General features: G+C 29.4%; 1 protein-coding gene across 11 annotated transcripts in view; it reads right to left on the reverse strand.

The window, feature by feature from the left end:
* Positions 1-12,069, reverse strand: part of LOC111033044 (basement membrane-specific heparan sulfate proteoglycan core protein) — a 157,703-nt gene that overhangs the window by 18,276 nt on the left and 127,358 nt on the right. For 7 of the 11 annotated variants that reach the window (XM_022313607.1, XM_022313609.1, XM_022313606.1 and 4 more), the window contains 29 exons: positions 11,653-11,781; positions 11,064-11,249; positions 9,658-9,864; positions 9,211-9,270; positions 8,541-8,549; positions 6,870-7,003; positions 6,715-6,808; positions 5,890-6,027; positions 5,675-5,806; positions 5,381-5,494; positions 5,111-5,304; positions 4,792-5,016; positions 4,420-4,722; positions 4,166-4,350; positions 3,952-4,096; positions 3,674-3,831; positions 3,466-3,605; positions 3,310-3,377; positions 2,959-3,099; positions 2,759-2,896; positions 2,547-2,690; positions 2,278-2,480; positions 1,967-2,192; positions 1,724-1,891; positions 1,466-1,656; positions 1,264-1,393; positions 1,028-1,180; positions 693-956; positions 481-631 (listed from right to left, as the gene is read on the reverse strand). In XM_022313607.1, coding sequence (XP_022169299.1) covers positions 481-631; positions 693-956; positions 1,028-1,180; positions 1,264-1,393; positions 1,466-1,656; positions 1,724-1,891; positions 1,967-2,192; positions 2,278-2,480; positions 2,547-2,690; positions 2,759-2,896; positions 2,959-3,099; positions 3,310-3,377; positions 3,466-3,605; positions 3,674-3,831; positions 3,952-4,096; positions 4,166-4,350; positions 4,420-4,722; positions 4,792-5,016; positions 5,111-5,304; positions 5,381-5,494; positions 5,675-5,806; positions 5,890-6,027; positions 6,715-6,808; positions 6,870-7,003; positions 8,541-8,549; positions 9,211-9,270; positions 9,658-9,864; positions 11,064-11,249; positions 11,653-11,781 — 4,530 coding nt within the window. The remainder of the gene's footprint in view (positions 1-480; positions 632-692; positions 957-1,027; positions 1,181-1,263; positions 1,394-1,465; positions 1,657-1,723; positions 1,892-1,966; positions 2,193-2,277; positions 2,481-2,546; positions 2,691-2,758; positions 2,897-2,958; positions 3,100-3,309; positions 3,378-3,465; positions 3,606-3,673; positions 3,832-3,951; positions 4,097-4,165; positions 4,351-4,419; positions 4,723-4,791; positions 5,017-5,110; positions 5,305-5,380; positions 5,495-5,674; positions 5,807-5,889; positions 6,028-6,714; positions 6,809-6,869; positions 7,004-8,540; positions 8,550-9,210; positions 9,271-9,657; positions 9,865-11,063; positions 11,250-11,652; positions 11,782-12,069) is intronic. The other 4 variants (XM_022313615.1, XM_022313614.1, XM_022313610.1 and 1 more) reach the window with 3 other exon arrangements.

Below are 12,069 nucleotides of genomic sequence, written 5' to 3' on the forward strand. Positions count from 1 at the left end.
TATTTAAATTATAATTTTCAGCATGGACAACTCCAATAGAAGTATATGTCCATAAAAATACCCTAAAGAATTAAAGTTGGAAAATACCAACGGTTCTTTTTAAATCCCAATTTGATGAACTAATAATTATTGTTTTTTGGCGAGCACTTGAATATATCAATGCGGAGATTTGTTCAAATGTTAATTGTTGTTTAAACTACGCATTATCATTGATTATTGTTGCTTAATACATACCAATAAGCGTGCATTAGGCACCTTCCAATATGTTTATATAAAGCTCATATTTGTTTTTCAAAGTTCAATTCAAAAATGTTTAAACTATTTAAAATTAATGAGCTACAATTAAGTATTAATCTAAAATAACATAGTGTTTCATACGTGAAAAATAATTTAGTTATCCGGTATTCTCGAAAACGTGATTATGTCATCAATGCATTTTGTTAAAAAAAATATACTGTAATTATAAAATATATGTATTACCTAAAGTATTGCATGAAGGGCCTGTGTATCCAGAGAGACAATTACAAGTGACTCTTAAGTCTGAGCCTAGTGAACAGCTTTCTTCGTTAGCATTACATGGGCATCTTGTGCATTGGTCATTGGTGTTCTTGTAATATCCAACACTACATATCTAATTTGAAAAATAATTTGATAAAGAATACTGAATGTTTGAAAGAGATTATTCTACATACTTCACATGATGTTCCTCTATGGCCAACTGGACATCTGCATATTTCAACACTGGTTGATCGTTGGCCCCCAGTCTCCGATTCAATAGCTGTATCTAAACTTACATCACTGAGGTATGTTCTATTAGTCTGAGAAGCATGTATCGCACGAATTAGGATGGCTTCAATAGACGAAAGTACTTTCATAAATTCGGCTCTTGATGCTGGTTGTGGTCCTGAGGAAATTAATCGACGCCAACCTTTTTCTACTAAATGAGTATTTAGCACCTAAAAAAAAAATAATAATAATAACTTACAAATATTCACTTATATAGACTTAAAGGTGAAAATATATGTACGGTTGATTCGCCTGGCAGAACTTTTTTATCATTTGATTTAAATAACCATATTCCATTTCCAACAAGTATAATGTCGGTGTCATCACGTATTGTAGACCCTGGAAATGTGGTGTAGCGTTGGGTCCAGTTAAGAAAACCTCCATAAGATGTAATCTAAATTTAATATAGAATCCATATAATTGTGCATAAATTTTTATTATTTAAAACATAATTTCCATAAACTTATAATGTGATACCTTATTTCCCGTAAAAGAAGATGGCAATGACCAAAATAGTTGTTCTCCGCGATTAGGTGTATAGTCATAACCAATTTCGTTTCTTGACACATCAGTTGTGAAGCCAGATTTAATGAACCTATTTCTAGTACTGGTAAAATACATTTTTTAATAAGTTTAATTTCAGAAAATTAACCAAATATAAATAAATTATAACAAATACCTATCAGTTAAAGTAAAGCCGTGACTTTGTCCAAATAACTGCATTGGAATTTGAGTAACAAATAAATTGGAAGGATAACAGTTTTGAGAAACTCCAGAACAGAAACACTCTAAACATCCTTCTACGTGATTTTCTGACAAGTCAAATGTACCCGGTCTACAGCGGTCACAACGAGGTCCTTCGACATTGGTCTATAAATGTTGATTATTTATATATATTTTTTTATTTTTTTATTATTAATTATATATTTTATTATACTTTGCAAACACATCTATTTTCTTGGCAAGGTAATAAAGTGCCCTGAGAATCACAATCGCAGACCGGAATCTCTTCATTGGCTTCACATGGTATGCCTTTCAGAGGGTTACCTGTATAACCAGGTAAACACTCATTACATGTATCTCCCGTTGTATGATTTTGACAGTTCTATAAGTTCAGAATTTATTAGTATACATCTTAGTGAATAATTAATTATATTTAACTTATCAGTCGATGACTTACAACACAAATTCCAGAGTCAGGATCACAATGGTTTGAATGACCGTTACATGTGCATGGTTCACATATTTCTAAATAGAGACCTTGGCCATTTCTCGTGTAGCCCACAGCACAATCTTCACATGACAGACCTTTGTAACCTTCTGGGCACAAACATTCTTCCACTTCAACAGCTCTATTTTTTCCGGTATTGAATGAATCAGTGATTTCAAGCGTTACTGACTGTATCCTGTGATGAAAAATGATAATAATCAATAATAATATCAAGCAGCATATTTTTTTTACCACTGTGCAGCCATTATAAATATACTTACGCCACTTCTTTAGTACCAGTTGTGTAAGTTGCTTTAATTAATATGGATTTCAAACCAGCCAAGGCCATTAATAAATGTTCACGATCTGCAACCTGCCCATCTGGCCGTTGCCAATTTTGTTCTAATAGCTTAACTGAAGTCGTTTTTAAAGTATTTGGTTCTACGTTTTCCCGACTATAATGCAATAATCGGATTTTGTTTTCCTGAAATTTTAGAACAAATAATGACAACAGAAATGCTTTTTTTTGGGAAAATTATTGAATATTTACACTTATGAGTTCAATATCTGGTGCACTGTTTTTGGAAGATTGACCACCTGGAACTGGAACATGTCTTAAGATGTAGCTCAGAGAACCACCATATGAAGTTATTTTATTTCCCAGAAACCGTGGAGGTAATTGCCAATAATATACCTAATAATAATATGGCATATAAAAAATATATTCTAGTAGGTACAGAATTTAACAGTGATAATTTATACTTCTTGACTGCCTGGTGGAAAATCTGTGTAAACAAGTTCTCTTGTGCTTGAATCCACTTCTACATTTGGTAACGGAACAAAGTTTTTACGCTGAATTAATTTTATGTCTTGGTTGGTCCTTGCAAATGTTGCGTGCACCTATACATTAAAAGTTTATATACATAGTAAAAAATCTCATCAGTCAAATAGGCAACATTTACTTCTTGTCTGTACAGCCTGGAACTGGTACATTGATTGGATACACCCATGCAGAAACAGCTGATGCAACCAAATTGATTGTCTGGTGCTATGTTGAACGTGTTAGCCTTACATTGGTTACATAAATCACCAGTTGTATAATCCTAATTAGGAATTAATGAAAAATAATACGTTTATACTTAATGTATGATTTTTGGTTTTTTTGTTAAAACCATAAAATAGGAAAAACATTTTATTATAACGATTATAAATTATACTTACCACAAGTGTCAGTAAATAAGACAGCATTAGCAAATAAAAATTAGCAGAATTATTTTTAACTATTCCAGAAACATAAAATGTATAAGACTTACCTTGCAGACACATTTTCCAGTACTCTCATCGGGGAATGGTGATATTGAACCACTTACATCACATACACCTGAAAAATTAATAAATTATAAAATGTGTACACAGCAGCATATCTAGCCTTGTCCCTTAATGGTAATCTTATTTTTTAGTTTGTTTACCTTGTTTACAATAATCTCCTGGTTGTAAAGGATTGCCTGAATATCCTGGGGCACATTGTTCACACCTTCGTCCAACATATCCATCAACACAATTACATGTCGGTAACCCATCAGTGTCTAGGTAGCAACCTTTTCCAAATCTGAAGGACGTAATTATTTAAAAAAAGGATTAAAAATTTTAATAAAAAAAAAAAAAAATGTTAATTACTGATTGCCGGACGATGTCAAGGGACAAGGACAATGTCTGCAAGGTATTCCTCTTGGCGGCGATCCATACATTCCTATCGGGCAGACTTCTGTGTCTTCTTTGTAACATTGTCCTAACCAGGAACCTTGTTGTCTTCGTACATATCCAGGAGCACAACTCTTTAAAAAACCATTAAATATTTAAACTATTTAAAATATTTAAGAGCATTGAAAAAAATATAGTTTATTAAATACATATTTTTCATAAATTTACTTGTATTTAGTACATTTGGCACTTACTTCACATGATAGACCAGTATAACCTGCTGGACATTGGCATTCCTCAACAAATGCTACATTTTCATTCACACTTTTCATTGTTTGTGCAGAATCCATTTTTATATGTTTTATGTTTGTTTCAGATTGTTGAGAAACATACTGACCCCTTTTGAGCAATCAATATAATATAATATTAATACAAATTGTACAGAAAAATGTATAATGGAATAGATACCTGATTAAAATATTTTCTACATTAGCTAAAACCATCATAACTTCTTCCCTAGTTGCTAGTCTATCAGAATAACTAAAACCAGTACTTTCTTTTTTCCAAACATCAGCAAATAACCTAGCTGATACAACTGTGTCTATGCCTACTGGTGTTTCCGCTCCAAAGTACATAAGTTTAACACCATTTCCCTAGTGAAAAAAAATTAAGTATCATTTATTATTCATTAAAAAGTATGAATTAAAAATGAAATTCCTTACAATCAAAATAATGTCTGGTGTGAATGTAATCGGATCTCCATTTCCCTCATATCTAACTATGTATGATATGTATCCCCCATAAGATTTAAGTTGATTGCCTAAATAGCTTTCAGGGAATTTGAAGTATGGATATGTGTCTTCAGATTGCCTTGAAGCATTATTCACTGTAAATACTTGTAAAGCTTCGTTTCCATTAACATTTATTTGATGAGCAGTAGAACTTGCTGGCTGTAGTTCAACTCTAAATGAAGAAGCTTCTATGTAAACATTAGCTATTCTAAGTTGATGCAATGATGGTGTATTCTAGAAGAAACAACATATTATATTATATTATATATATATCGGAATAAACATAAAGTGAGATGTTCAAACCTGAATCTTAAAGAGTTTGGAACTTCTACAATTACTCGAGATTCCGAAGCAAAAACAGTTTATACAATCATTTTGAGATAGAGCTATATCATTAAAGGTTCCTTTAGGGCATGCGGTTGGCTGAACTAAATTAGGTCGTTTTACTACTAATATTGTATCTGGTACAGCTATTTCAGACCCATGAATGTTGATACCTTCACAACTGTATGCACCTTGATCGGCTTCCTAAAATAAAAAAAATAGGTGCATATTAGTTAATAAACTAAGTGTAAAACAAAATTGTATGTAAAAATGATTGTTACAATATAAACATAAATACCTGAATATTAGGACAAGTGAGTGTACCAAATCCATTGACACTAGTCATTTCACATTTTGTTGGAACATGACCCCAGTTCAATCGCCATGATATTTCTGGAATTGGTACACCAACCGCTTTGCATGTTGTTATGAACACTTCACCAATTTCGAGTGTTATCAAAGGAGGTGGTGTAGTTTGAAATTGTACAGGAACTATATTAAATTTAAAAAAAAACATTAAAATAGAGTATAGTTATAACAGTTAATGTATACACATTATTCTACTTACGACAACCAATTTCATCACTTCCATCTGAACAATCACTTTGAGAATCACATTGGAATGATTTTGGAATGCACTCTTTATTTCTGCACTCGAATTCACTATACAAGCAGCGAGAATCTATAAGATGATAAAAAAATTTAGTTAAATAGTGTTTTACTTCTCATTACATATAAATAATTATAATTTATGATTTTACAATATCAACGTTCAATAAGTAGGTATAGATATATATACCTATATCAGTAGATTACAAACAAAAAAACCATATATATAAATATATTAATGTTCATTACACACCCGATAATTTTTGTTCACAGTTCTGTTCATCAAAATTATCTCCACAATCATCTTGACCATCACACACCCAAGTTTTAAGTATACATTTTTTATTACTACAGCGGAACTCGTTGGGTTGACATCCAAACATATCTAAACATTACAATAATTTTAAAAATGTCTACGTACTTATAGGTATTTGTATTTTTAATAAAGTGATTTAAATCTAAACATACTGCAACGGGTTTCATCTGATCCATCCGAACAATCTATTTGACCGTCACAAACTTTTGTCTTCAATATGCATTGTTTATTAGAACACGTAGCTTCATTTAAACCACAAGATTCTAATGGCCGAACCGTTACATCAATCCCTGAAATATGTCATAAATATTATATTAAATATTAAAATAAATAAAAATATGTATGGAAAGAAATTGTATTTGTATTTAATATATACATAGGTATATATTATATACGAAGAAACGTAAGATTGTCGAACATACATAACAAAATATGAAATTATTAAGTATATCAGTCTTATAGCTACTAATTAAAAATGTATTAATTAATAATATGCCATTCACTCATGATAGTATTAATAAATAATAATAACTCTTTACATTTTAAATAACGTAAATAACTTATAGGAATATTAAATGAATACAATAAATGCTCTTTATTTCATAAATATATACCTATAACCTATATCTATATATTTTCTTAATTTGGATAGGTTCCTATTATACGATTTTAAAATAATATAATCTACTTACATTTAGATCAATTACAAACGTCAGCAAAGTAAAAAATACATTTTATAGTAAGTATTACACATAATAAAACCAATTTATTTATTATGCACTTTGGCTCAATTATCTACATACCTGAGTACCGATTAATATTAAAATTTCTTGTTGCAGGTAAACCAAATTTCCATTTATTATTTATAATTGGTATTTTATGTTTGTGTTTCCGGGCAGCTTGTATTCGGTAAGTATTTTTTTTTTTTAAATTTAAATTTAAATGCATCACTCATAATGTTTAGATGTTTTACTTACATGGTTCTACTTTTAGGAAGACAGATACACGGGATCCAGGATCGGAAGCAGAGAAACCGGTTGCCTCGCACACGTACGTGCCACTGTGTTCAACCTTTATTATTTCAAATATATTAGCATTTTAAGTGATGAACAATAAGTAAATGTAAATTTACCTTTATATTTGGCATTTCTAATCGGCCTCCAATGTCTCTAGATCCGTGAGGTAAATATAGTCCATTGCCCCGAGACCATCTAACAGGTGCTCTCAGAGGGCCTTCATCTCTGCATTGAAATACTACTTCTCTGTCTACGCAACGAATATAAATATAAATGTCCATAAATGTAAAATATAACTATACTGAATAAAAAACCCAAACCAAAAATAACATGCGAACAACATGCAAAACTAAATAAAGAATTAAAAAAACGTTGAACACTAATAATAGTTAGGTATGTTATTAAAATACATAATACATCATACATATAGGCAACTATAATTTGATCAGACATCTATGTACAACTAAATATTTTAGTTTTACTATTTTGTTATTCAAAAAAGAAATTACTTTTACGCATTGTTAATGATTAAGACTATAGTGTAACATCACAAATTATGGGAGATTATCCCGCTTCTGAGATCTACGTCCCTCATTTTTAATAGCTCCGCGATTCTACCACATTCGTAAAAATGTAAAGTTTTGAGTTTATAAGTTTTGTATAACATTTGTATGGTAAAAATAAATATTTTTGTGATGCATGCTTTAAGTAAAAAAATTAACTAAATTGACGCATTGACCATCATTATTTAATCGTCAATTATATCTACTTATATTACAAATAGCAAATACCTTCATATGTATAATATTAAGTTGTATGTAAAGTACCAAGTAATCAAATGTTATTTTACTATTAAGCAATATGGTATATAAGTGAAATCATTAGCTTAGTAATTGACTAGTAAGCGTTATATCAAAGAAGGTATCGATAGTTCTTAAATTTTTTTTAGAAAGTTTCAACTTTTTAGACAAGAAGTTTATAGTCACACTTTCAATCGTTACCTGTAAGGCATTATCTAAATTCTGTATAGTTATGAATTATATTTAAATATTCCAAATATTTTTATCGTGCTTAGATGAAAAGTAATTATAATTTTCAAAACATTCAGATAGATAGTTCAATTATTTTTGTGTTGAGATTTTGTTAAAATCTCATACTATACTCATGATAATAATGACAGTAAAATTATTTTGTACACCCAAATAGTGAATTTACTTACAGAGTATTATGATAAGCAATAACTTTACGGAAAATACAGCAGGTATATACACAAAAATATTTTTTATTGTAATCTATATTTTTTGTTTTTATTCAATACATAAATCTCATCTAGTCATCAAGATTACCATTTAATTTCTCTGGTATTATGTCTGACGTTGATTGTATATTTGGTATTTTTTAGTATGTATATATTTCATATTATATTTATCGAATATTGTATAGTTTTTCTCAAAAGCTATTTATCTTAATATATTTAAATGTATATTAGTTTAGGTCATGTAATAGCATTGGTAGATGATTCAAATAATTGTCATGCAAACGTCCTAAAAACAATACATCATAATAAAAATACAAATATGTCGCAGTTTCATTATGCGTATTTTGTGATGTATATAATATATGTTTTACATGCAGTAAGGAAACTGTTAAATAATTTAAATATCATCTACATGTTTTGTGATTCACATTGTATGAGTCCCTGACATGCATGATATTCAGCATAGTGATGCAGACGAAAAATATTCATAAATCAAACACCCGAGAAATATCCAATAAAATGGTCTTACCTTTAGAGTCTAGTAAGAAGAAATCAAAAATAGAGTGCATATTGGGAAATAAACAAAAATACAAAATTGCATTAATATTAATGGTTAAATGATAACTATTTAGTTATATTATAGTACAAACAATAAGAACTAACTTAAATATCATTATTTAAGTAAACAACCCTAACAGTGGAAATAATAATTTTTTACCAAATTTGCAATAATTAGATGATATTTAATATCACTGTAATATAATTTATTATTCGTTCCTAAACATTTTGATTATACAAGGTGTTGTTTTCATACCATATAATTAACTAAATCTAACCTAAATAAATCAAGTTTCTAAAAAGATACGATTAAATGATTTGTATTTTTAGATTTTAGGATTTGTGCAAATCTAGCAATATTGTGCAATATAGCTGGTTAATACTAGTATGTAGATACTAAATGCAAAATATGTTAATTGCATTCCAGAAAAACATAAAATATTTGAAAATATGTCATCATAATGAACTATTTTAGTTGCAGGTGTCGATTATATGTGCGATTTCGTTCATTATGATTAGGTGTATTAAAATAAAACTGTATTATTGACTGATATGTTTCAGCAAAATGTAGTATGTACAAATTTATACAGTAGGTAAATTTAAAATATAAATTTATAACAAAGATAAAATATTTCACTTACTTTCTTTAATGGTTTGTTCATTGGGATATGTTTTTAAATTTAAACCATCTGGAGCCCCATCTAAAAAAAATGTTTTTTAAACATGAGTGATAATAATCAATAATAAAATAAAAATTTTAAAGATGAAAATTATCAACGTAGACTGGTGGGAAATACGATTTATAGAATATAATATAAAATATATAAATTGTAAAACAAAAATAAACTATATACAAATATTAACGAAGGTAATTTAAAAGTCTGTGTAAAATAATTAATAAATTATAAATTTGTGTTGGATTATAGTTATAAATAGTTGACAATTAATTTCAGAGATCAACAATTCAAGACTTTTATAAAAACGTGATGATTGGGACATGTGAGTTTTTAATTTTGTAAATGTTGTAAACTTTTGAGTATCACACTATTATTTAGTAGCCAGTTGATTCCCTTGTGTATTAAACTCACAGCAATTATCTTCGTCCGAAAAGTCTTGACACTCGTAGTTGTTGTTGCATTTCGCCGATTTCGGGACGCACTGCCGACCGTTGCGGCAAGCAAATTCGTTCCAGTTGCAGGTCACGAACACAGAAGGATTTTGATACTGCGGGTATAATACAGTGGTGGTATCAATAAAAGTGATGTTAGGGGTCGTAATTGCCGGAACTGTGGGTGCTGTGGACAAAACAATTATAAAACTAATATACACAAATTAAAAACGAATAATGACGTATGATATTCTAATTATTTTAAATAAGATGTTGATGGAGAATCGTTGTCATTATTATAATATAGTAATTGTATATAATAGTGTAATAATGAAGTTTGCATGTTTGTTTAGGTACTGACTACGTACGCTATTTATTAAATCTAAAACAATTCCCATTTCAACCGGATTGGTGGAATTCCATGCTATTTTAAAATGATATAATTTACTGGAAATAGGAACTTTAAATGAGATGTGCTTAGTATAATGTAGTATTAGTTGAATGATAAAACCTAATACCTATATAGGTACATAGTATTTATAGGTAATGAGCGAACGTGCAGCACATATTATTTATTGATGAAATGAAATTAATTTGTTAGGTTAATGATAATTTAAACAATTTTCAAGTTTAATTTTTACGTTAAACAATATAAGAAACTGGACTAACCTCCTAATATTAGTTTAATTTTGATTAATACTAGGTACACCTAAGTAAATGGAGTTTATATTATAGGCCAAATATGAATGACTCATAAAAACAAATATAAACAGAAAAATAAACTTAAGTAAGGTTATACAAATATTGGGTTTTGCTTAAAGTTTCAAAGTTTAATTCAAATTGTATTTGTTGTACGTGACTGTAAATATAAATAAGGTTCAAACTTATTTTTTTTGTACCCTTTTTAAAATAAAATAAAAAATATGTTCACGTGTACACTGAACATATATTCAGAACTTTAAAAAAAATATGTTGTATTTTGTAGAGTTTTGTTTAGTTAGGTCTATTAAATAAAAAAATCGAACAAATGCTGAAATTTAATTATCGTTGGTGTTCCTATAAGGCTACCCAAGCTTGGACTTCATCAATAATATGTGGGTGTACTAAAAAGTAAAAATATTTTTCTCTCTATTATTCAAAACATATTTGTCCTACTCATTGCTCTAAGCAAGTAAATATGGAATATTATAAAGTTAAATGGAAGAAAAAAACATGTTGTTGTCTTTAAACTACGCAATACTTATACACAGTCACAATATATAAGCCCGACGGCAAAGCCTAAAGCTCTTATCGAATTCGATCAATTTAGCAGGTCCACCCCAGCAAAACGTTGTGAGCCACGATGACGAAGACGACTGACGTGTTTCGTCAGCGGGTCGTACTTACCACAGTCCAATTCGTCACTTTGGTCCTTACAGTCGTTAATACGATCGCAGCGGTAATCGCTGTTCACGCAACCGCCGTCGTTGCATCGAAACTCGTTGGAAAAACACACTGTGGCGACTGCAGGAGGCGGTATGTCGGCTGTTGACGACGCCTGATTAGTGTTTGCAGACGATAACGATGGTCTGTCTACATGATAGTAGTACACAAAAAGCCACAGAACAAAAATACAACAATATATCACATAACTACCAGAATACAAGCAAAAACAATAATAACGAAAAAAGCGCAGACCTTTAATAATGTAAAATATATATTTATATATTATAATAGTCATATTATAATTATAAATTAAATATATATAGGTACTTATAAGTTACAACAATTATTATTATATTCTTTATATTATCGAAAATCAAATTTCGTTTATATTATTATCAATCATAATTCATAGTATAATAATTATATTATAATGTTATAATTATAGTATAATTTATATATATTAAAATTTGTATAGCTGGTGTGCGCGCTTAATGACTACGAAGGAAATTAAAAAATACTGAGGTATTATTATTATTGTTAATGTTATTACCATTTGTGCAATTCCGCTCGTCTTCTGCGTCCGGACAATCCGGACGGCCGTCGCAAGACCTCGATAAGGGTATGCAACTCATGTCAGCACATGTGAAATCTGATTCAGCGCAAGGTGCGAGCATGGGGTCTACACATCAAGCGTGCCACAAGAAAAGCATTAGAATATTAAGAACGTGAACATTGAAAATAACATGTTAATTAATTGATAGTGTATTAAATTGTATTAAATTAAATAACATGTTATTTATTAATATAACTATATTATATATTAAGTTATTATCAACTAGTATATATGTATGAGTGTTATAATAACATATACCTATTATAATTATCTACATATATATTTTCTAGATTACGTGATACACAGGCAGGAGAAAACCTAATAAACCTTTTCAAATGTTTTTATGAATTGTAG

Source organism: Myzus persicae, unplaced genomic scaffold (assembly GCF_001856785.1).
Source record: "Myzus persicae strain clone G006 unplaced genomic scaffold, MPER_G0061.0, whole genome shotgun sequence".
Lineage (NCBI taxonomy): Eukaryota > Metazoa > Arthropoda > Insecta > Hemiptera > Aphididae > Myzus > Myzus persicae.